The following is a 27315-nucleotide window of genomic DNA, read 5'->3' as shown; positions in this document are numbered from 1 at the left end:
TGCGTTTGCGGCCTGTGCTTTGAACTTTGCACATGGATCATCAAAATAGAGCCCTTCGTCTTTAAAATGAAAGCTACGAGTTGGTATGACGCACCTTTTTGCACTTACTAGCTGACCGATTACCTCCGTATGGACTACTTTGGCTGTTAGCAGTTTGTCCAGTGGCTCGCCATGTACATCGGTGAACTTGAGAGGCAGAAAGGAGTTGATCACCAAGAACAATGGTTCCAAAAAGTGGGTAAGCAATAGCCAAAAATAAAAATAAACAAGTAAATAACGGTGAGAATGCAATAAAATCTGAAAACGTGGTAAAAAATCAGCCGAGGGATTTTCTTTTTCTGGATTGCTTTGCAAAACACTAGGTTTAGTGAAAGGGGCGCTGGTTAATTGATGCTTTTGAAAACACTATTGGTTGGGTTTAGGGAAGGAGGGAGGGTGGGTTGGTCAGTCAGTCTACAGTGGCCTCTGGTGGATTTTACGTGAGAACAGCAGTCGCGAATGGCACTTGCGAGAGAAATTTAGGTCTGAAAAAGCGTACACAGAGGCCTCCGGTAGTTTCACAAAAAAACAAAAACTTATTTAGAACTATATATATATATATATATATATATATATATATATATATATATATATATATGTGTGTGTGTGTGTGTGTTTATGTGTGTGTGTATGTATATATATATATATATATATATATATATATGTATATATATGTGTGTGTGTTTATGTGTGTGTATGTATATATATATATATATATATATATATATATATATATATATATATATATATATATATATATATATATAGAGTAGTACGTTTTCAGAATGAGCCTGGGTTGTGCTTCCAGTCTTTTTAATTCTGACTACTTAAAAAAAAAAAAGCGCAAAATCCTTGTTGTCTGCTTTCAGCAAATAACAAATATGGATTAAGGTCCAAGGAGTGATTGTTGAATGCTGATTCTTTAGATCCGAGCAATCAAAACAGCATTAGTCAGCCATAAAATATAAGGCCTGAGAAAACGCCGATCTTCCCTAATGACAGTGTGTAATCCTAGACAACAAGCGTCGGGCCAAATTGCTCTTTCCGAATGCTCGTGGGATATTCAGCTAATTCTTGGAAGCTCCTTATGGTCCACGTTAATGAGAAATAGCACTTGAGCTGGAGGAGCCGTGTCAGTCTTACCACCCGATCAAATCACGGGAATCGTCATGCTAATTGCTCGAGTTAAAAATAGTTCTGAATTTCCAACGAAGCCAATGCTATCAAAGCCTGTGATCTTACACGCACTATGCCTCACTTAGGCTCCTATAAGCACGGCAATTAAGAAGACAGCCGCTCTGAACTAGCAGGTTAGGCTTCTTGTTTGTTTTATTGAGTTGATACCAGTTTTATCCCAGTTAGAATTCTGATTCTAATGCAAAAGTGAATGAAAAATACAATTTAAAGGGCACCTATGGTAAAAAAATCTACTTTTCAAGCTATTTGGACAGATCTGTGTGTTGGTATAGTGTATAGACCGTCATACTGGGGTGATATGAACACACCCAGTCCTTTTTTTCCCAATTTAACTACAAAAAAAAGGGTCGGCCAATTAGAGCTGTTTTCAAATCGATCGCACCGTTACGTAGGTGTGCGATTCCCCCCGCCCACCGAATTGATTGACAGCTGCGCTCAATAACATGGTCCGGTAGTCACATGTATGTCAACAAGACCAGGCAGACATACGCAAAGTAACCGGGAATAAAAGGTCTGTTCTGTTCGCTAGGATCAGCAATCATCATCAAATGTGATTAAGAGAAAGTTTCACATGTTTAAAGTGTTTTAAAACAGAGTATGTGTGTAATTAATTACAGCGTTTTACTTTAGCTTTACTTTATCAGCACAGCCGCGTGTCAGAACAATTATAAAAGAAGACGCTTCAATCCCGGTTTGTGGACGTTAAATCAGGTTTATTTTGTACATTAGCATAACAGATATCCACACAGCACTGAAGGTTAGCCTTAACTAAGCTAAGCGCACTCTGTCTGCCTGCCTGCCTGCCTGTGTGTGTGCGTGTGTGTGTGTGCGCGCGCGTTAACTTTGTAACGATATTGTGTGTGACTCAATGCAACTTCACAATACTGATTAGTAAAGGTTAGTTCTTACTGTAGTATCTCACAAACGCTACGTGAGACCTTCTTCCTTTAAGTCTGTCTGTTGTCTGACGCAGCTGAGGGAGGAGGCATGTAGAAAAAGTAGGCGGGGAGAACTCGCCTTAAAGGCGCAGTACGACACAACCACCCCCTGCTGGAAATCAGTATAAAACAGCATCTTGTAAAAGGTATAATGAAAAATCTGATGGGTGTTTTGAGCTGAAACTTTATATACACATTGTAGAGACACAAAAGACTTATATTAAATCTGGAAAAGGGGTAACCTAGGTGCCCTTTAAGTCATGTTAGCATACACTGTAAAAATTTATTATTTTACAGTTTATTTCCAGCAGCTGAAGTGCAGGAAAAAAAACCTTAAAATAACAGCCATTAAATTACGGAAATATACCGTAAAACAACGAATATTAAATGACAGAAATTGGCTATATGGACGCATTACTGCCACGTTTGTTATGAGCTGCGTTACGAGCTTACGTGTCAAGCGTGAGTGACTTACATGTTAAGTCAATGCAAACGGGCAAATAGACATCCTGCGGCGCGACACAAATGGCGCGGTGCGAATAGCACGATATGAGTGAATGGCGCGGCGCGAATTGAGTGTTTTGCGCAAATCACTCAAGTTCGAAAATCTGAACTTCAGCGGACATTCGCACCGCGTTAACCAATCAGGAGCTTGCTCTTGTGGAGGTGTGATTGTGACGTATCGCCTGTTGTGGGAGTCCAAGGGGAAATCCCCCAGCAGACACCGACAAGAAGTTCATCAAACTGGGCTTGGCTCAGTCAGAAGCACAGCTGAAAGCCTCCGTCATCCAGGTTCAGTTTCTGGAGGAGTTTATGAGCTTAAAGAGCTGGATGCACCTCTGAAAGGATGCAGTGGACTCAGACACGACCCTAAACGTATCGACACTGTTTTTCAGTCTTCATAAAGCCCATAAACACTGTTATTTTCTTCATAAAATCCATGTTAGCCATTTAGCTATGAAGCTAGAGTCTTGGGGCAGACAGAAGCCCTGCCCATCACGCCAATCCGCGTCTGTTCTGAAGTGAATTTGACGCGCGAATAAAGCGGATTTGACGCGCGAATGAAGCGAGTAAACTCAAAAGTTCACGCAGCAATTTACGAGCGCGATTTATCCGCGCGTTCAGCGTCTGGTGTGAACACAGCATAAGGCTGTGGTTTAACTTCCGGCCCGAGTGATTTTAAGCGGAGGTAAACAGTTTTGTAAGAGTCGTCAATATTTACTCGCTGTTTGCGGGAGCTACGACGTGCAAGTGATTATCCGGATGTGCACTACAACATCGCAGAGCAAACTTGAGACAGGTTTCAAGTGTCATGCATCTTCGTACCCGTGCAATTATGAAGGTAAGTTCAGCTAGCTCAGCTAGCCCGAAGGCTAATGTTAATACTCTTAATTATTCAGTTTTTGGTGAACTCCCTGCTAAAAAAAATCCAGCTTAAACCAGCCTAGGCTGGTTGGCTGGTTTTAGCTGGTCGGCCAGGCTGGTTTTAGAGGGGTTTTGGCTTCCAGGCTGGTTTCCAGCCATTTCCCGCCTGTTCTTAGCTGGTCAGGCTGGAAAATGAACAGCTAAATCCAGCTAAAACCAGCTTGACCAACCTGTTTTAAGCTGGACATAGCTGGTTTTGGCTGGGCTCCCAGCCTGGCTAGGCTGGTCAAGCTGGTTTTAGCTGGTCATTTTCCAGCCTGACCAGCTAAGACCAGGCTGGAAATGGCTGGAAACCAGCCTGGAAGTGGCCAAAGCCCCTCTAAAACCAGCCAGGTCGACCAGCTAAAACCAGCCAACCAGCCTAGGCTGGTTTAAGCTGGATTTTTCAGCAGGTGTGCCTTCAATGACTCTCTTTAAAAACCCACTAATATTCTTCTTTCTGTTTTCTAGGTAACATCATGTGATTTAGAGCTAGAAAATTATAAGTGTTGCTCCATCCTGGAGCGGAAATCCATTAGAAAATGCATGCCATCGTCTGCTAGTTATTAGCTCCTGCGCTTGTGTGGCTGAGAGTGGGATATGCAAACATTTGGTTGCCTTGCTTTTCCAGGCCGCCCATTACTCTGAAATGTGTAATGTCTGTTGTCCCTCCTGCACCCAAACGGAACAGAAGCTGCATAAACCATGAACAATGAAACAGCATTAGAAAGTAGCTTAAGAAATGTTTATGTACATCAATGTTCAGTTATTTCATTCAGTTAACTATTATTTGCCGTACAAGCTCCTTTCTTTAAATGTCTGCATCCGGTTGACACTCGAGCCTCGATCAGGTTGCTCGACTGAACATGTCAGCTACACTCTTGTCTTTTCTGTTTCTCTAAAATTCTCACGTTGAATATTAGAAAGCCACCTCTTCTGCTCGACTTTGTCTTTTGGAAACGTGTGGAAAGAGAGAGTTTAATCTCTGGCGCTGTGAACACGGCAGTGGTAGCTAGAAGTACTGTTCTCAGGTCTTTGAAATGACACTTTCAAATGTTATGTTTATGTAGCTGACATTAGCATATATAAGGCGCTATAATGGCATAAAACATTTAGACAGCTCTCTGAAACGTTAGTTGTTTTGATCAGTAGCGCTCCTGTTGTAGCACAGCACTCTACGATCGGCGAAAGTTGGCCTTACATTTTACCGGAAATGTGTCACGCGCCGCCTTGCAAATAGCCCATTGGGTAGAATTAAGGGTGTACACTAACCGGCCACTTTATTAGGTACACCTGTCCAACTGCTCGTTAGCGCAGATCTCTAAATCAGCCAATCGCACGGCAGCAACTCAATGCATTTAGGCATGCAGACATGGGCTGCGTCCGAAACCGCATACTTCCATACTATATAGTACGCTAAAATCAGTATGCGAGCCGAGTAGTATGTCCGAATCATAGAATTCGAAAAACAGTATGCGAGAAGTACCCGGATGACTTACGAGATTCTAGAGTGCGCATCCCATGCACGCTGCGCTATCCCATAATGCCCCGTGAGAGAATTCATGAATGGAAGTGAGGCGACGCAACTGACGCAGGTAGGTCACGTGACCATGACAAAATGGCGGATGTAGTACGTCCGAATTCCATTCATACTTTTCGCATTCATACTGTATAGAGTGTACTTTTATAACGGCCGAGTAGTACGGTTAAATTTAAACGCAGTACCTACTGAGGCGGTTTCGGACGCAGCCATGGTCAAGACGATCGGCGGCAGTTTAAACCGAGCATCAGAATGGGGACGAAAGGGGATTTGAGTTCAGGAGAATGGCCAGACTCAGGGTCAGCCCGTAGCATAGGCAGTATAGGCAAATGCTAAGGGCGCTGTACATCCAGGGGGGTGCCAGAAATGAGCGCGGTTAAAGGGCCATGAAACCCCCTCGTTTCAGCAGGGTGTTTTCACACCTCTACTTTGGAAAAAGTCAGAAAAGTGGGCGTGTCCAGCTCTGTTTAAGGGGGAGTGTCGGAGGAAGAAAAGTGGGAGGGTGTGGGAGTGTCTATTTGGGCTCGCGCGAGTTTCAGAGTCAAAATTAACACACAGTAGAAAGTGATGGCGTTTAACCTACATGGACATCTGTAGTCGAATTATTTGCCAAATTATTAAATGGTGGACTTTAACTGCAGTTTGGCTCTTTCATTCAGGGAATTCATTCATGCCCCTCCCGACAAACAAGATATTTGATTAGAGGAACTGCTCTAAGCGTGTATTTTTCATGCAATGTTTGATACCGCACGGCGAATGAGAGAAAAAAACCTCCGCATTTCCCGGAAACTTAGATGCACACGGCAGGTAGTGTCAGAAAGCCACGTGTGTTATTCCGGTCACTAAATGCGGTGAAAATCCTACAGGAGGTTAAAGTTTGGTTGTGGTGCTAACATGTTTACACTCGGTGCAATAGTTAACTTAGTTCAATACGAACAAACTGAATAATCAAAGAGCACTGGTCGCTCACTTACCAAATCTGTAGAGACAGGACAATCACCAGCAACTAGAGCCGCGTCTTTATTAAGAGGAGACAACAAGCGAATCTGGATCTCAGCGTTTGCAGATGAGAACAGCTCTCAGGTAAACAATAATCCTCCTTAGACACGTAAGTTATTGTTGTCGAGCGTCGCGTACACTGTTAATCCACACGTGACTCCAGCTGAGCTCTCACAGAGAGAAAATGAAAACAAAACTTCACTGCAGCAAACTATAAAAGCAACACTTCACGCTTGTTTTGCCAACACAACGTGGCGTCTCTGTCGTCTAAACACTGTGACAGTGATGAATATTAATGAAGTTGCACAATAGAGCGCGCTGATTGGTTTAAACCAAGCTTTACTCATGCATTAATGCAGCACACTGTAAGACGTAATAAGACACACTCTGGCACAGACGTCCAGTCTGCACGCTGGAATACACGATATTATCTCATGACCGTGACGCAGCTTCAAAAATTTGTTTCAAACAGGAAGTACGAATTTGCTTGAAATAACGCAAAAACAACCAATTTACACTTTTTAGTGAAATATAGGTGTCCTAATAGTGTTTTTAGCAGTGTGGGACACATATACCACTGTCAACAGCTCAACACATGTGTTTTGTGTTTCGTGACCCTTTAAGTGTGTTTTGTTCTTGATATTCCTGACACATTCAGTGATATACGGCAATAACTGAAAAACCTCTTACCCTAAAAAGATCTAAAGTGTGTTTCCCACAAAAAGACAAAGCGGGTTCTGTTTCACAGCTGTCTTTCTCTTTTTCGCTCGACATTATGACCACTGCTCTGTTTAGCCGGGAGAGCTCGTGGAGCTCTCAGTAAGGGACCGTCGGAAAAGTGCTTTTTTTTTTTTTTTCTCGTTTTTTTTATTTTGCTATGTCCTGCGTGTTTTATTTTAAACACAACTAATTTTCTCTTAAATGAGCACAAACAGTTACTAAAGTAGTCGAATGCTTCATTCATTCATTCATTCATTCATTTATATAGATCTGTGCATTCTTACATTAACACCTCTGTTATCGAACAAAACACAAAGAGATTAATTTGCTGCTCTTCATTAAATAACTTTAATCAATATGCAAATACAATTAAAAGTGAAATAGATTTTATAGCTTCATTTAATTTCTGTATAGGCCTATTTTTAATAGGTTAAACCATTTATTTTGATTTAATACATTTATTTTATTATATTATTATTTATTATTTTAAAACATTTATTTGTAACTACAGAAGAATTAAACTTAGATAGGAAAATGATTGAAAAGTTTTTTTTTGTTTTTTTTTAATTTTGGAGATGCTAATGATCAAATCCGTTTCAATTATCTATGCTAAGCTAAGCTAAAAGTGCCAGACCCGGAGATAGGCTGAATGGATTCAAAAAGATAGTTCGACGATTGAATGGGTGGTTATCAGTTGATAGATATGGGCCAGTTTGGGCCTACTGGTAGGCTTAGAAGGCTGTTATCATCCATACACATGGCTAATCAGCTAAACTAATGGAGAAGACTCTGTTTTTACATTACTGTGATGGTTGGGTTTAGGGATGGGGTAGACGTCAATAAAACACAATTAATGGGACATTTACTACATAATATAAATAATTCTCAATAACTTCCCTCCGTTAATCTATAGCTGATGGATGATAAATCAGAAGGCCCCTACCGGCCCATATTTATAACCAATGATAACGCCCATTCAGTCGACTGAAATTGGACAGATAGCATGTTGTAGAACCAGATCTGTGTCTTCACACATGCGTGATTAATCTAAGTATTGATGTTTGCATTAGACTGAGGCAAACCAATGGATTGGCAAACCAAGGGGGAGTTGACCAGGTCATTTGAAATGACCGGTCTCGAGCGGCCACCAGATGGGCTGTACCATGAGTCTTTTAATTACCGTGGTGTCATTAAGAGAACAGTAATCAATGCAGGGTCAAAGTCCCTCATCCATCCAAACTAGACAGAGGAAACTTGATTCAGCTTGGGAAGTGTTAGAGACTGTTTGGAATGGTTCACCTCTTGATATTAAGCGGTACTGGCTAGTTACATTAAAAATAATAATAATATGCACTATGCATACTAATTGAGTTCACTTTGTGTTGAACATCACTTAAGGTCAGGGACAGATTTGGGGGTGTGAGAAGGGTTAAGGGAGCGCTAGGGTGTAATGGATGGGTCAATGGTGTAATTAGTCTGTTTAAATGAGTAATTAGTAAAACAGTGTACATGTAATTACATGATTTAAATGACATGATGATGCAGAGCCGGCCCAAGGCATAAGCGAAACTAAGCGGCTGCCCACCAGGGGGCCCGCAAGAGTGCTTGAAATTATTGTGTGACTTTGGTTTGCTGAGTTGTGGATTACTGGTGGGACAAAATATATGCCCATTTATAGTGTTATTTCTGACCCCGATACATTCTCAGGCGCCAAGATATTTACCTAAATTTACAAAAGATGTTATTTAATTAATCAGTTTTCCACACGGACTGCAGCAGATAACCGCTTTAGCTACGGTACACCCATATATATATATATAGATATATATATATATATATATATATATATATATATATATATATATATATATATATATATATATATATATATATATATATTAGATGTCGCCTGGCCTATTGTTGTCTATTGGACGGAATGCGTCAATAGCGCCGCCATCTTGGTACAGGGTAGCGCTCCTCTGAAATGAATGCGGGACCAAGGTACAGTGGAGGACTGTGGCCATCCAAAGCCAGAGATGTACACATAAACACATATATCTATGATCGGGAGTTTTTCTGGATGTTAGTATGTAATTTTTTTTTCTAATTACGAAAATTATAATTTGACATCACTTTTCTACATTGATGGATCAGTGACCGCACGGGCATTCCTGACAAAAAGCTTGTGTTTGTGTGTACTGAAATGTACTATTCACCCTCCCTGTTAAATTTGATCTACTCATGTCCTGAAACACAGCTCCTCTCCTGCTTTCACTGCTCATACTGACGGAGGGAGCGATTCGTTTGTGAATGAATCTCCGTTATGAACGACTCCTTCACTAACGTTAGCCGACAATAACACAAGTTTCTGGCAGCGCAGCATCTCGTTGTCATATTTCTTTTGCATTGTTTGCTGATTTTATTCTACAAAACTAGCATAAGCCGAGTGTTTAGTGCGAGTTGGAGCTGCTTTGCCTTATGGTGAATGCAGTAAGTGACTGTTATCATCAATAACGTGACCTGATTAGCACAAAAGTTCAGAACATACAAAAACAGAAAAAAACTTAATGTTACCTATGAAATGTTCTGCCTTTGTGCTTTGTTTTCTTTGTTTGCTCGTTACTACACTCGTAGACAGCGCTAAAGTCCCGCATCTTCACGTAATAACACTGTCTTGACTAGTGCGGTTGAATGACGTTTGTCCTGGGAGCACTGTACCAATATGGCGGCGCTATTGACGCATGCTCAGGGTCCCTATGCGATATCTAGTGTATATATTTATGCAGTAAATTACGCTTCCCGTAATGGCGGATCATCGGACATACACACCAGCGTCATGTAAACAACTGACTAGATGAGCCATTGCAATGGTGAAAATCTGATGCAATGTCAAACATGTATACTCACAATAAGTGTAGTGTACCAAATGATTCCCTTAAATGTAAGTACAGTACATAATGACTGACATTATTATTACTGTTTACTCACTTTTTACTTGTTGCTTACTCTTTAGTTAGCAATTGGCACTATTTAGTACTGGCTTATTACCTGCCTGTTATCAGGATATTGACTGTTATACTTATGATCTCATTTTACTACATAGATATATACACTAGATTTCACATAGAGACCCTGAGCATGCGTCACTAGCGCCGCCACATTGGTACAGTGCTCCCAGGACAAACGTCATTCAACCGCACTAGTCAAGACAGTGTTATTACGTGAAGATGCGGGACTTTAGCGCTGTCTACGGGTGTAGTAATGAGCAAACAAAGAAATCAAAGCACAAAGGCAGAACATTTCATTGGTATTATTAAGTTTTTTTCTGTTTTTGAATGTACTGAACTTTTGTGCTAATCAGGTAACGTTATTGATGATAACAGTCACTTACTGCATTCAGCATACGGCAAAGCAGCTTCAACTCGCACTAAACACTCGGCTTATGCTAGTTTTGTTGAATAAAATCAGCAAACAATGCAAAAGAAATATGACAACGAGATGCTGCGCTGCCAGAAACTTGTGTTATTGTCGGCTAACGTTAGTGAAAGAGTCGTTCGGGGGATTCATTCACAAACGAATCGCTCCCTCCGTCAGTATGAGCAGTGAAAGCAGGAGAGGAGCTGTGTTTCAGGACATGAATAGATCAAATTTAACAGGGAGGGTGGATAGTACATTTCTGTACACACAAACACAAGCTTTTTGTCAGGAATGCCCGTGCGGTCACTGATCCATCAATGTAGAAAAGTGATGTAAAATTATAATTTTCGTAATTAGAAAAAAAAATTACACACTAACATCCAGGAAAACTCCCGATCATAGATATATGTGTATATGTGTATATCTCTGGCTTTGCATGGCCACAGTCCTCCACTGTACCCTGGTCCCTCATTAATTTCAAAGGAGCGCTACCCTGTAGCAAGATGGCGGCGCTATTGACGCATTCCATCCAATAGACAACAATAGGCCAGGCGACATCTAGTGTATATATCTATGATTTTACTATAGCCAAAACCTAAACCCAACTACTACCTCACTAACTACAGTCCAAATAAGCAGCTGGTTATTTTGTTAAGCTAAAAGTCCTCATAAATAAACTCTTAGGTTGAACATAAAATACTTTAATGTGATAAATAACTTGTATCTAATAAGTTATTGAGTTTTAAAGTGTAGGTTTGTACTGGCACCCAATTCATACTAGTGGAAATTGGGCTCTAACAAGAGTGGGCAAGCTAAGAACAGCGACTAGAGTCCTAGAGACCACAGCTCTCCAGACTTTTCAGAAACCGGCTGTCGCGTTTATTATCAAGTCTTGAACGCGTAAAGTGTGAAATGTGTGATTTGGTTGGATAATGAATGGCTGACTCTAACTGTTAGACTAGCGGTGGGCAACTCTGCTCCTCCATCTCTAATGCAAGCTGAAGTTATGCCTGTGGGTAACTTCCAAGAAAATCCCGACGACGGGTTATATTGTGTACTGTATCATTTCAGAAAGACAACAGAGCATGGCATTGCAACTAAGCCGTGTGTGTGTGTGTGTGTGTGTGTGTGTGTGTGTGTGTGTGTGTGTGTGTGTGTGCAAATGTTATGCCATGATGAGTGTCTGGATGAGGGGAGCCAATGAGGGTGTGACAAATATTAATAATAACAACAACACATCAGAGATAGATAGATAGATAGATAGATAGATAGATAGATAGATAGATAGATAGATAGATAGATAGATAGATAGATAGAATAACATAGACGGATGGATAGAAAGATAGATGGATGGATGGAAGAAATGGATGGATGGATGGATGGATGGATGGATGGATGGATGAATGGATGGATAAATAGATAGATAGATAGAATAACATAGACGGACAGATGGATGGATGGATAGATAGATAGATAGATAGATAGATAGATAGATAGATAGACGGACAGATAGATAGATAGATAGATAGATAGATAGATAGATAGATAGATAGATAGATAGATAGATAGATAGATAGATAGATAGATAGATAGATAGATAGATAGACGGACAGATAGATAGATAGATAGATAGATAGATAGATAGATAGATAGATAGATAGATAGATGGATGGATGGATGGATGGATGGATGGATGGATGGATGGATGGATGGATGGATGGATGGATGGATGGATGGATGGATGGATGGATGGACAGAAAGACAGACAGATAGATAGATAGATAGACAGATAGATAGATAGATAGATAGATAGATAGATAGATAGATAGATAGATAGATAGATAGATAGATAGATAGATAGATAGATAGATAGATAGATAGATAGATAGAATAACATAGACGGATGGATGGATAGTTAGATGGATGGATGGATGGATGGATGGATGGATGGATAGGTGGATGGATGGATGGAAGGATAGATGGATGGATGGATGGATGGATGGATAGATAGATAGATAGATAGATAGATAGATAGATAGATAGATAGATAGATAGATAGATAGATAGATAGATAGATAGAATAACATAGACGGATGGATGGATAGTTAGATGGATGGATGGATGGATGGATGGATGGATGGATGGATGGATGGATGGATGGATGGATAGGTGGATGGATGGATGGAAGGATAGATGGATGGATGGATGGATGGATGGATAGATAGATAGATAGATAGATAGATAGATAGATAGATAGATAGATAGATAGATACATAGATACATAGATAGATAGATAGGTTTTTCTGTTATTTTAAATTATATTCAAAACTCCGTAAACATTACAAGCAATTTCTGTAAATTAACAGCTTGACTATTATTTTATGTTCTATATTATTAATGACAAATTACAGCAATTTGTCTGTTTTACACAATAAAATTGAGTGTTTTTTTCCTGTAAATCATGTAAAATTTTATCAAAATTACTCGTGCACCTCACTATATTAAGGTTTTTGACAATGATAAGATTTTTTTTATTCTTGTCATTTTAGAGTAAACCCTTATTAGTTTTACTTTTAAATGTATTGTCATTCATTTATTATTATTTTATTTTAATTAATTAACTCTTTTTTTTCTTGTACTTTTTTGTATTTTTACATTTAAACACTGTTAAAATTTTTTTAAAAAAAATAAAAAGCTCAAATGACTGAGCTACGGCTGCCAAACAACAACCATGAAATTACGGTTAAATGTCTTTCTTGAAATAAAGTGCAAAAATAATGAATATTTTAAAAGATATTTTCATTAAAATGTTTACAAAGAAACTTTTCCTAGATTATTACGATCAAATATGTTCAATAAAGTTACTCAATATGTTATTATTGGTTTTTAGTTGCTCTTAACTATTTAAAAAAAAACTAATAATGTAAATTTACATATCAATACATAAAATAAGTTTAAGTTTTTTATTTTTTATTTTTACAGTGTAGATAGATAGATGGATGATAGATAGATAGATAGATAGATAGATAGATAGATAGATAGATAGATAGATAGATAGATAGATAGATAGATAGATAGATAGATAGATAGATAGATAGATGGATGGATTTTAAGGAAATATATTTACATTAAACAACAAAGAAAGACAGCACGGCAGAAAAATCTAACCTTAAAGAGGCCGTTAGTGAAATTTCTGTCATCATTTATTCATTATTTATTTATTCATTTATTTACTTGTTCCATACCATTTTCCCCCCTGTTAAGCACAAATTAAGATTCACTCAAGTATTTTGGAAACCTGTACCCATTGACTTCCACAATATTTGCCTTTCCCAATATGGAAGTCAATAGTTACATCATGTTTATAACATTTCAATATCTTCTTTTGTGTTTAACAGAATAAAAATGGTATTAAAGAAATAAATAATGAGTAAATAATTACAGAATTTTCCTTTTAATAAGTGCTTGTTTTTATTAAAGTGCAAAATGTTATTTAATAAGACTAAATCTACCTGTGTATATCCAATCCTAAATTACAACCCCCATTCTTACGATTTATATCATTGATTAAAGAAAACTACCTATTTTACAGCGCACTTTACCAATTATAATAGTATTTTACCATCATATAAGTCTACTTGAAGCAGTGAGTATTTTACAATACTGAAATAAACCGAATATTTCAAGTCTCCAAACAACTAACTTTCCTAATGTAAACATAGCAAACCGATACGCCAGCTGCGTCTCACTCACCCAGCCCAAGTCCCAAGATTAACCGTCCAACCAGCAGTGCCTCCTTATTAGGAGCAGACCCCAACACAATCCCCCCGATGGCGAAGGTGAAGCTGGCCGTGAGGATGCACACCCGCCGGCCGAACAGCCCGTTTAGGCACCCGCCGAGCAGCGCGGACACCGCCGCCGCAGCCACAGTCCCGGACACCAGCAGCTCCTGCCACAGGGCACTGATGTTCATGTCCCTCTTGAGGAGCAGCATCGCCCCGGACACCACCCCCGTGTCATAGCCGAACAGAAAGCCGCCGATAGCCGAAAAAACGGCCAGGACGTATACGAAAACTGGCGTGACATCCTGCTGGAACTGTTTGCGCGCCGCGCGCTCCAGGTCAGCCGGCGCGGGCGCCGCCGCTGAGGCACCCGCGCTGCTGACGCTCGCGCTGGACGGAGCCTTGATGAGACTCCGCTCTCCATCATCCGTCGCCCGCTTTCTCCTCTCGCCCATCAGGTTGCTCATACTACGCAGGTTATAGTCATCGCTGGATTTGCGGGACATAAGTGAAAAACCGCAAGAGTAAATGTGCACAGCGAGTCAAAGTGTGTGTGCGTGCGCGTGTGTGTTTGTTTTTATGAATGGTGTTTCGAGTCCCGCAAGTTGTGGCACTGCTCCGTGCTTGAAGTCTGAAGGATCAGACAGTGATGAGAGTGAAGGCAAAGGTAGAGCACAGCGTCACCGTGACGTCGGTTAGTCGTCAGAGAAATACACACCAACACACACGTGCAGGGAAATATATATTGGCCGAGGAGCTTGTTCTTGTAAACAATACACTCGGTATATAAAGCACAGCGCGCTTGCGCACAGAAACCACATACACACACACACATAAACATATACATATAATATATATACATATATATATATATATATATATATATATATATATATATATATATATATATATATATATATACATACATACATACATACATACATACATACATATACATATATATTTATATACATACATACATACATATATATATATATATATATATATATATATATATATATATGTATATGTATATATATATATATATATATATATATGTATATATATATACATATATATATACATACATATATATATATACATACATATATATATATACATACATATATATATATATATATATATATATATATATATATATATATATATATACATACATACATATACATATATATACATACATATACATATATATTTATATACATATATATATATATATATATATATATATATATATACATATACATATATATATATATATATATATATATATATATATATATATATATATACATATACATATATATATACATACATACATATATATATATATATATATATATATATATATATATATATACACATATACATATGTATATATTCCAAATTTAATATAAAAATACTGCCATTTAGAGACAACGTATTAACAAATGTTTTCATTTAATGTGATTGAAAATGATGTTTACTCCATGTAATACGCATTTATTATGTCTAAAGTTGAAGCATTGTTATTGTTGTGTATAAAATGATTACAGGTTTGAAATCTTGGCAGCTCTTTTTTGTTGTTAATTCAATACAAATCTGTAACTGACGATTAAATTATGGGTTCGAACTTAATTTTGGTTTTACTACTGTTGACATTTCCTGCTAATTTAAAATTAAAACATGTCATTTAGACCCCCCTCCCCTTTTTTGTTGTTGCGTAAAACAGAAATGTGCCTTATTTTCCGATGTTTATACGAGTCTTTTGTCAGAATTAGAATGGTTTTGTTCAGAATATTAGGTCGATGACATTAAATAACATCCCATTTGCATTTTTTAAAAGTCTTATATATGCATGGATATAAATAAATTTAAAGGAAAATGACTCGATGCTCACAGAAACAATGATATGCTTTATTTAGATTAGCGGATTACTGTTAGATTAGATTACTAGGGATTACTGTTATTCCCAGAAGCTATATTTTCCAGACAGGTCTGCGGACAGCTGGGTCTGTGTGCGCTAAATATGATAATAATGACATTACACGTTTATACATCTTAGAGGAGGATAGTACCGACCAATCTGGGAAGATTTCATCTGATTTAAAAACCTTCTAAAAATCTTTGAAACACAAATGAAACTATAATAATAATAATAATAATAATAATAATAATAAATATAGCTGCAAGCAGCAATTGCGGGGCCAAGCAGTCCAGAGGCCATGAGCAGCAAGCTCTATACAGCGGCAGATCAAGTAAAACCAGCCTGATCTCACGAGAAAACATAAGTATTTTACAGTCGTACGAAATTGTATGATTTTAAAAAGGAGGCGTGGCACCTAACCCCACCCCTTAACCCAACTGTCATTGGGGGATGAGCAAATCGTACTAAATTGTACGAATTAGATCGTACAAATTTGTACGAATTAGCCACTAAATAAAAAAGTTACGAATTGCTGTGAGATTGTGTTGGTAAAACAAGTTCTGAATACGTTTAAAGATATTTAACTGGAAATGTAAGCAAAAACATACAAATTTTAATCATTTACTGGTTTATAACCTGACCAGCAGGTGGCACTGTTACCAAATGTATGTAATGTGGTCAGTGTGAGGTAATGTAAATTAATTAACACATTTGTGGGTGCAGTAAACAACAACCGTACTGCTTATCAACACAAAATTGATAACTTTTTGCCAACAAGGTCTAAAGATCATGCGTGTCAAATTTGGTGAAAATTGGACCAGAGGGCTAGGAGGAGTTTAAAAAAAATAAAACTCGTTTTGAACAAATTCAAAATGGCGTACAGACGGTTTTGGCAACTATGGCGTATGGGGTATCTATGTTTTCAGCATCACCTAAGGAATAATTTGAGCTCAATTTTATTAAAATAAGCACATGCAGTCAAAAGTTATTACCAAATTTGTAAGTTTCGTTAATAATGTACAATGAATGGCTTATAACTCTTGACCCATAGGTGGCGTTGACACCAAATTTGTATGGTTTGTTGATTGTGATGTGGCAATGGCACACCTAAAATTTAGTGACAAAAATTTTAAGCATCGCAGAGATACAGTCTCACATGTTGTTTGCCATTATGCCAGCATGTTTGTCGATGTACTACACAAGAACTGATACACCTAGACACGAATTTGATAACTTTTTGTCAGTATTTGACGTTAGCTTTATTGTTGGCGTCTTTACGCCACAGGACTTATCCGAACAATTCACAACGCAATGTTAAAACGTTTATCGCCATCGCAAGTCTTTCTAGTAGAAATGTTTATACAATAGAGTCTCATGGCAATTCGTAACTTTTTGATTTGGTCGCTAATTCGTATGAATTTGTATGATCTCATTCATACATTTTAGTACGATTTGCTCATCCGCCAATGACGCTTGGGTTTAGGGTGGAGTTTCGTGGTAAAAGTAGGCTACTTTTAAAAAATGTAAGTTTTTGCACGAAATAACTTGCACAAATTAGCCAATTTTAGATTTAAAACCCTAAACTATATAGGTAAAATAGTTATATGTCCTGTGAAATTAAGTTGCTTTAAGCCTCATTCACACTACGAACAATAAGTGACTGCTCATTTCAACGAAGAGCGAGCGACTTCCTACGACTTCCGTCTATGCGAGCGACATTGATCGTTGGCGACCAGCTGGGCCTGTCGAGCGACGCGACAAAGTTGAGAATCCTTTAACTTTATGCAAATGAAGAGCAACTTTCTTGGGCGACAGCCAATAGAAGCACCAGAAGAGCCGGCTGTATAGATCTAGAGCGACACGCAGCTACAAAGTCGCTGCTAGTGTGAATGAGGCATTATACAGTGAACAAAGAGCGCAATGTCAAACTGATAAGGATGTTTTCTTAAATTTTATTTTTTTATATTTACATATTGTAATAAATTGAGTTGAGTAATCATAAATTTTCAACAGCGCCATTATTATGTTTCCAGACCTCATTAAATGACTAGTTTAATTACTTGAATATTAATGATGCCGTTTTTAAATAATTTTTGTATTCTGTGAAAACATATGCTGGATAAGTTGGCGGTTCATTCCACTGTGGCGACCCCAGATTAATAAAGGGACTAAGCCGAAAAGAAAATGAATGAATTAATGAGAACTTTTAATGACAAATTAAGTTGTTTCCACTGAAAGCGTTTATGACACAATTCTAATGGCTTTTTGACAATAATGTTTATTCCAGGTTTATGACAAGTTCTGTTGTCTTGATAATGTCAAGTAGTCATAATAAAGACATCCCAAACAACATCTCCTTTGCATTTAAATTGACATAGCAAAGCAAATGACACTTATTATTTTCTTTATATTCATGCGTCACGTCATGACTGTAAACGTGTCATGGCAGTCTTACGAACACACCTTCAACTAAAGTGTTACCGAATCATTTTTATTTTAGTGATATACAAAATGTGGGTAGTAGCACATGCAGATGGAAATGTTTTAAAGAGAATCTTGAATGTTTTGAGAGAGGTTTTCCATACTAAAGAGTGTGAAACAGGAAACCGAATATCCTAAGTGGCTCACAACAGTTTGATCAACTGAAGTGCTAATTAATCGTCATGATTTGCGCGGATTCAAGTCCAGTGCCAAATCGCTGATATCAAATCTCAGAGTCTCTAAAAGCTCTGGAGAATCAATACGACTTGAGTGTTTCGAACTGCCTCGTAATGACTTCGACACAGAATTGTAGATAATGGCCAATCAGTATTTGTGGATTGCTTACATTATCGGATTATTCCAGCATTCATAAATGCAGCTGGGAGAACACAAACTCTCCTCAGCTTGCATTTGTACATAATAGGTGATTAGAGGTATAGAGACATTACTACAGTTGAAACCAGAAGTTTACATACACACTAAAAATGAAACATAATCATTGTTTTTTTTTTTAAATGTCTGATGGTAAATCATACTAAACGTTTACTATTTTAGGTCCGTTAAAGGCCAGAATAATAAGAGAACTTTTTATTAATTTCTAGACAGTCAAAAGTTTACCCACATTTCCTTGGTGTTTTTTTTAGCTTTGCTTTTTAAACTGTATAACTTTGGTCAGATGTTTTGGGTCTCCTTCCACGAGCTTCTCACAATAGTTTAATAATTTCGGCTCATTCCTCCTGACAGAATTGGTGTAACTTAGTCAGATGTGTAGGCTGTCTTGCTCGCACAAGCTTTTTCAACTCTGCCCACAAGTTTTCTATAGGATTGAGATCAGGGCTTTGTGATGGCCACTCCAAAACATTCACTCTGTTGTCCTTAAAGCACATTTGAGCTAATTTTGCCATATGCTTAGGCTCATAATCTGTTTGGAAGACCCATTTGTGGCCAAGATGTAATTTCCTGGCTGATGTCTTGAGATGTGGCTTCAGTATTTCTCCATAATTGTACACGAACAGATAGTCAACTATATTACTAAAAAACATATTTTGTATGAGTTACAGTCAGGTTTTAGAGCATTGCATTCCACCGAGACATGTATATTACATATGACAGACAAAATACGGAGAGCTGTAGATGGTGGCAACTATTGTGGAATGGTGCTGCTGGACCTTCAGAAGGCTTTTGACACTGTGGACCATCAAATTTTACTATATAAATTAAAGGCAATTGGATTTGATAAAGTGTCTTTAAAGTGGATTCAGTCATATCTGCATGATAGAAACCAGAGAGTCGATATAAAGGGTATATTATCTGCTCCCTTATCAATCAACTGTGGAGTACCTCAAGGAAGTATTTTAGGTCCATTATTTTTTCTTTTATATATTAATGATTTAAAAATAGCGTGTTCAGAGGAGCTCTATCTTTATGCTGATGATGCCGCAATTTTAGTATCTCATCATGACAAAAGGGCCCTGGAAGAAATTATGAGTTCACAGTTAAAAAGTGTTTACAACTGGTTTTTAGACAACAAACTTTCTTTACACATGGGTAAAACAGAGGCTATTTTATTTGCTTCAAGAGTGAAATTAAAAAAAGATGATAATTTGGTAGTTAAGATTAATGATTGGAAAATTCAGTCAAAAAATGTGATAAACTATTTGGGTTGCTTAATAGATAATAAATTATCAGGAGATGCCATGGCAAAAAAAGTTATTACGAAGATTTGTGGAAAAATTAGGTTTTTAGCAAGGCAATCTGATCTTTTGGATGTTCATTCTTTACAATTGTTGGCAGGAGCTTTAATTCAACCCCATTTTGATTATGCTACGTCATTTTGGTACAGTAGCTGCTCACAAAATTTGAAGGAGAAATTGCAAAAGGCACAAAATAAATTAGTACGAATAATTTTAAAAATGCATCCTAGAGCACATTTGCACAAAGAGTCTTTTAATAAATTAGGTATGTTAACTGTTAGTAATAGAGTGTGTTTTTTAAAACTGGGAATGGTACGTAAAATGTTTAATAATGTGGTTCCTAGCTATTTGATGAACTATTTTCAAATGGTGAGGCAACAGCATTCATACAGTACTAGGAGTTGGGATTTTAATATTTGTTTATTTAAATTTAGAAGTTTAGTGGGGAAAAATATGTTTTTATATACAAGTGCAATCATGTGGAACAAACTACCAAAAGCAATCAAGGAAATAAAAGATTTAAGGTTGTTCAAAAAAGCTATTAAAAGATGGTTGTTTGATGAGGATAGTTAGTTTTTGCATGGTGGATGAGGATCTTTTAAATTATGTTACTTGAGTGTGAATAGGTTGGCGGCTGGAGGGACATTGTGCTGGATAGGTTGGCTGTTCGTACCGCTGTGGCGACTGTTTGTTTTATTCTTCATTAGTATTTTGAAGCCATACATTGTTTTTATTTAACAGAGGACCACAATGGAAATAAGCCCAGGGCTTTATTGTGTTTTTATCCTCGACAGTTTTTTTTTAACAAAGTGTATGGAATACTTTTTGTACAGTTTGTCTAAAATCTGTCAAATAAAATTCAATTCAATTCAATTCAATTCAATGTTCTTTCTTTACGATGCCATCTACGCTCTGTCAAAATAGTTGGTTTAAACATACCCCAACATATAACCCAACTATAGGTTATTATAGCACCTTCCCAACTATGGGTTATTTTAACCCAATGCACTGAGTTATTTTAATTAAATGTTTTTTTCCCCCATTCTGTTACTACTATTGCTATTATTACTAGTACTGCTATTAATTTTATAACTATGGCTGGGCAGATAAATAACATGCAAAAATTTTAAAAATCCCTTATTTCCATTTCCGTGTGAATCAAGAATCACAAACAGCGAAGAACAAAGTGCAGTCAGTCCACAATGTGTCCACAATGTACAATACATTTTAACCACGGTTCTAATAGATGGTCTTGGATGGTAAAACGGATATAAAAACCACCTTGTAAATAAATTTGTATTGTTTTGGTCATAAAACAGGGTTGTTGCTAGATCAGATACAGTTGTGGCCAGAAGTTAACAATAATTACTTCTATTATTAATTAAATTTCCCATTGTATTTTATTAACGTCTATCCAAAACCTAAACCCATCACAGTACTGTAAAAATATGAATTATTATTTTACAGCGTTACAAAAATAATGCTAAATTGATGGCGTAACTGCAGCCGTATCCTATCTAGACTACACCATAAAACAGAAACATGATTAAAATATGTAAAATCATGATTTTGGAGTATTTGGACTAGTTGAGATTCGAACCCAAAATAAATTTGAAGCACAGTACCAATGTGCACACACACGGTCCACTAGGCCTCTGAAATGATCAATGGTTTGAATCGCTTTAGTCACGTGACCAAGTGTTTCAAAACACTTTAGTCACGTGACTTGGGTGTTTCGGATCATGCTTCGGTGCAGTGTTTCGAAACACTCGCGCTTCGGGATCTCGACGCTGTGTCGAAACGTCAGTTTCACGTCAGCCATCCCTAGTTACTTAGGATATTTTAGATTTTTGTCACTGTCACTGCACAATAGTCATTCAAATCTGCACTTGGATTCTACACCTGTTTTTGTTACCGTTTTCCAATCCCGTACCGTGACAATGATGGCCTGTACAAATATACAAATAATACATTTATTTATAAAATAAATCTTTTGAAATCTTTTAATCTTTCCATTTAATACACTTCTTGCCTCCTCAGTCCAGAAAGCAAATCTGCGCCCATAGCTTTCCGACAAGACAAAATCCATAACAACTGGTCACCGGTAAGAGAGATATTAAGGACGTTTTGTTATTCGTGTTATAAAGTTGTTGTATTGACACAATATCAAATTTAAATTTGACAGATTCAAAAGAAAATTTAACTGACACACCCATCAATTTAAAATCGTTCCATGAGTATATCGCTCCAACCGATAGAGGTAAAGTTGGTTTATATTCGCACATGCGAACTTTCCACTTAATAATTTAGTTTCATAAAAGTATTATTTGCAAACTCTAAACAGTGAAATCATATTGGCAGCCAATGACTATCATAGTACAACATTGTTCACAGTCAAATAAACAGTGTTGATGTTGTTTTCAAGCCACACTTGCATGCTAATTCCAACCGAATATTCAAAGTAACATGGTAAACAATATAGAGACTTCTAAATGAACGAATGTGCGAATGTAAAATCAACTTTACCTCAATGTGAAACCGGACACCGCGTGTCGTCATGTGAAAAGGGTCTATTGCACATTTCAAAGCACTTCACGGGACTTTTAAGAGATATTAACGGCAGGCAGGAACATGTTAAAGTAAGTTTAAGACTGCATTACAATAAAAGTTGACCGTGTAATTTAAAAAAGTACGCATTTACTTTCATTTATTTATTATTATTATTTTTTTTTTAGCAATTTCTTATCTTATAATACTGTCCATCGCTGATGCAGCTCTGCTTTTTCAAAACAATCGTCTTTAATTCCTCACACACCAGCATTCAAACCTCCACCTCTGCCTTTCCACTGCTCGCTGCCACTTTCCCCTCAGCTTCAGTTCATTCGGAGATCCATTGGAAATGCATCGCGGTTATCTTCAGGAGGTTGGTTATTATAAAAATAACTCTTCTCGGGTGTTTTGGAACCGACATACTCACCCTTTCAGGATAATCAAGCGAGAGTTCAGGGTTTTGCAGATGGTAAACATGATACACTCGAGTCAAGACAAACAGGCACACTGCCGCCTACTGGACAGAAGACACGGCTGAGAACTGCAGGTGTGTGTCACTAATATTTCAGCGGTTTCATTTATCAACTGTTGTTACTATTTTACATTTTTATTTACTTTATTTTAAGCCGCTTTAGGTTCAAGGGTAGTTGACATAATAGGAGTATTTCTTTAACATGGAAAACAACACTGTGGTAAATATAAATACAGATATTAGCGGTTGCATAAAAGACAGCATTTTGTTTACAATTGATTTGTTTATTTATTTATTTAAATTACTCAAATAAATAAAAATATCTATCTATTAATTTATTTAAATAAAACAAAAAAATCTTTTTTATTTACTTGAATATACGTATAAATAAAATAAATTATTTATAAATAACAAATTAGGTATTTATTAATTTAATTATAAATAATTTATTTATTTAGAATAAAATACAATTTGTAATATTAATTATTTTATTATTTTATATTTATTTCATTTTGAGAAGCTTTGTGTTCAAGGATAGTTGACATAATATGAGTATGGAAGGCAACATTCTGCTTCTACTATTTATTTATTCATTGATTTATTTATTTTTATTTATTTGTTTGCTTGTTTGTTTGTTCATTTAAATAACATTAATAAAATATGTATTTATTTATAATTAAATATAATGAATAAAATCAACTAATTAAATAAATGATTTGATATTTTTCTTTATTTGTTTTCAGTAACATTTATTTAGTTTGTTTTGTATTTTTACGATTATTTATCAAATGTTTTGCACATTACTTTTATTTTTTTCATTTATGGTTTATTTTGATTTATTAATTTTATTTTATTTTTTTATTTAGTATTGTTATCTATTAATGTTTTATTCATTTATTGTATGTTGTAACTAATTTATTTATTTATTGCTATTTTCATTAATTTCTTCATTCATACATTACATTCATAAATACATTTATTTATTTGTTTTGATTATTTCTTTTTTAAATTTCTTAATTTTATATTTATTTATTCATTCATTTATTTATGAACATTTATAAATGATATTTATTTTATTTATTTGTTATTTCTATATTAAATTTGTAAAAAAATAAAATAAAATTTGAGCATATATTTACAAAGTAAAAAAAAGTAGAGTAGTATAAAGATTCAAACAAAAGATTAAATATATAACAAATAATAAATAAATATTAATGGTTAATGAATTTCTCAGCTATATTTTCACAAAGAAACACTAAATTAAAAAATTATTTTAAAATAAAAATAAATATATTATAAAATAAATAATATTATATTATATAATAAATATTTACAACCTTAATAAAACTGTTTATACAAGACCTAATAAATGTCACCTAAATTGTAATCAATCAATCAATCAATCTATATATATATATATATATATATATATATATATATATATATATATATATATATATATATATATATATATATATATATAAATAAATGTAAAAATGTACTAAAATGTACATTAGGGAAAAGTATGAATAAATGAAAATATTGTGTGTGTGTGTGTGTGTGTGTGTATATATATATATATATATATATATATATATATATATATATATATATATATATATATATATATATATATATATAATATACAATATTTTCATTTATTCATGCTTTTCCCTAATGTACATTTTAGTTTGTTTAATATAATACACAAATAAGATGAATGAAAACAGCCATAAAAACATGCATAAATCCTACATACTGTAATTACACACCAGAGGCTTTAAAGGGATCTCCTAAAAGCAGCTGTACCTGTTTAGCTAATGTTTGTCTAATATTAACCTACAATTACTATTTAATAGTAAGGCTGGAAAAAGGATCTCTGCTGCGTTTGTTCACGTACTCTTATATGTGTCTGCTGTTTTTCTTGGAGCAGACGAATGTAATACTTCACCTATTTAGGAAGAGAGAAAAATATATCCAGTAATCCGAGTTTGATATTATATACCATGTTTTATAGCTATGTGATGTTGAAACTGTAAGTGCACAAAATTACACTGCAACTTGCTTTTGTTTATTTTTTTAATTTAATTTAATTTATTTATTTATTATTTGTCATACAGTTTTCTAATGTTTTATTTATTTTTTTATAATATTTAATTATTTAATAATATTTTACTAATTTTTATTGCAATACAGTTATGTATTTATTCATTTAATTATTTGATCATTTATCTTTTTATTGCCATACAGTTCTCTAATGCTTTATTTATTTATTTATTTATTTATTTATTTATTTATTTATTTATTTATTTATTTATTTATTGTTTTATTATTTTATATTTTATTTATCTTTTTACTGTCATTCAGTTCTCTAATGCTTTATTTATTATTATTTTATTATTTTATAATATTTTATTTATCTTTTTATTGCTATACAGTTCTCTAATGCTTTATTTATTTATTTATTTATTTATTTATTTATTGTTTTATTATTTTATATTTTATTTATCTTTTTATTGCCATACAGTTCTCTAATGCTTTATTTATTTATTTATCTATTTATTTATTTATTTATTTATTTATTTATTTATTGTTTTATTATTTTATATTTTATTTATCTTTTTATTACCATACAGTTCTCTAATGCTTTATTTATTTATTTATTGTTTTATTATTTTATATTTTATTTATCTTTTTATTGCCATACAGTTCTCTAATGCTTTATTTATTTATTTATTTATTGTTTTATTATTTTATATTTTATTTATCTTTTTATTGCCATACAGTTCTCTAATGCTTTATTTATTTATTTATTTATTTATTTATTTATTTATTTATTTATTGTTTTATTATTTTATATTTTATTTATCTTTTTATTGCCATGCAGTTCTCTAATGCTTTATTTATTTATTTATTGTTTTATTATTTTATATTTATTTATCTTTTTATTGCCATACAGTTCTCTAATGCTTTATTTATTTATTTATTGTTTTATTATTTTATATTTTATTTATCCTTTTATTGCCATACAGTTCTCTAATGCTTTATTTATTTATTTATATATTTATTTATTTATTTATTTATTTATTTATTTATTGTTTTATTATTTTATATTTTATTTATCTTTTTATTGCCATTCAGTTCTCTAATGCTTTATTTATTTATTTTTTTATTATTTTATAATATTTTATTTATCTTTTTATTGCCATACAGTTCTCTAATGCTTTATTTATTTATTTATTTATTTATTGTTTTATTATTTTATATTTTATTTATCTTTTTATTGCCATACAGTTCTCTAATGCTTTATTTATTTATTTATTTATTTATTTATTTATTTATTGTTTTATTATTTTATATTTTATTTATCTTTTTATTGCCATTCAGTTCTCTAATGCTTTATTTATTTATTTATTATTTTATTATTTTATAATATTTTATTTATCTTTTTATTGCCATACAGTTCTCTAATGCTTTATTTATTTATTTATTGTTTTATTATTTTATATTTTATTTATCTTTTTATTGCCATACAGTTCTCTAATGCTTTATTTATTTATTTATTTATTTATTGTTTTATTATTTTATATTTTATTTATCTTTTTATTGCCATTCAGTTCTCTAATGCTTTATTTATTTATTTTTTTATTATTTTATAATATTTTATTTATCTTTTTATTGCCATACAGTTCTCTAATGCTTTATTTATTTATTTATTTATTTATTTATTGTTTTATTATTTTATATTTTATTTATCTTTTTATTGCCATACAGTTCTCTAATGCTTTATTTATTTATTTATTTATTTATTTATTTATTGTTTTATTATTTTATATTTTATTTATCTTTTTATTGCCATTCAGTTCTCTAATGCTTTATTTATTTATTTATTTATTATTTTATTATTTTATAATATTTTATTTATCTTTTTATTGCCATACAGTTCTCTAATGCTTTATTTATTTATTTATTGTTAATTGTATAATAAATGTTTGAATTTTCTTATCTTTTTTTAAAAGACAGTTGAAGTCAGAATTATTAGGCCCCTTTTATTTATTTATTCACTTATTTTTTTAATTTCCCAAATGATGTTGAACAGGTTCAGGAAATGTTCAGAGTATGTCTGATAATATTTTTTTCTTCTGGAGAAAGTCT

General features: G+C 34.4%; 3 protein-coding genes across 12 annotated transcripts in view; 2 read left to right on the top strand and 1 right to left on the bottom strand.

The window, feature by feature from the left end:
* Window positions 1-23227, bottom strand: part of slc2a13a (solute carrier family 2 member 13a) — a 173170-nt gene extending 149943 nt beyond the window's left edge. For 4 of the 9 annotated variants that reach the window (XR_015481692.1, XR_015481690.1, XR_015481691.1 and 1 more), the window contains exon 1: window positions 14008-14669. Coding sequence is in view for 1 of the 9 variants with exons in the window: in NM_001442741.1 (NP_001429670.1) it covers window positions 14008-14542 (535 nt within the window). In the remaining 8 variants the exon portion in view is untranslated. Of the gene's footprint in view, window positions 1-14007; window positions 14670-22953 lie in introns of those variants that run through there. The other 5 variants (XR_015481693.1, XR_015481694.1, NM_001442742.1 and 2 more) reach the window with 2 other exon arrangements.
* The window catches only part of slco1d1 (solute carrier organic anion transporter family, member 1D1), a 790174-nt gene that overhangs the window by 626642 nt on the left and 136217 nt on the right, over window positions 1-27315 (top strand). The window lies entirely within an intron of this gene.
* Window positions 22728-27315, top strand: part of muc5e (mucin 5e) — an 89762-nt gene continuing 85174 nt past the window's right edge. Inside the window, 3 exon segments of one of the 2 annotated variants that reach the window (NM_001442860.1) lie at window positions 22728-22777; window positions 22957-23061; window positions 23124-23235. In NM_001442860.1, coding sequence (NP_001429789.1) covers window positions 23038-23061; window positions 23124-23235 — 136 coding nt within the window. In that variant the 5' untranslated portion in view covers window positions 22728-22777; window positions 22957-23037. 2 annotated transcript variants of the gene reach the window in all.

The sequence above is a fragment of the Danio rerio genome, chromosome 4 (genome assembly GCF_052040795.2).
Source record: "Danio rerio strain M-AB ecotype USA chromosome 4, GRCz13ab, whole genome shotgun sequence".
Taxonomy (NCBI): Eukaryota; Metazoa; Chordata; class Actinopteri; order Cypriniformes; family Danionidae; genus Danio; species Danio rerio.
This window is presented reverse-complemented; position numbering and strand designations above follow the sequence as displayed.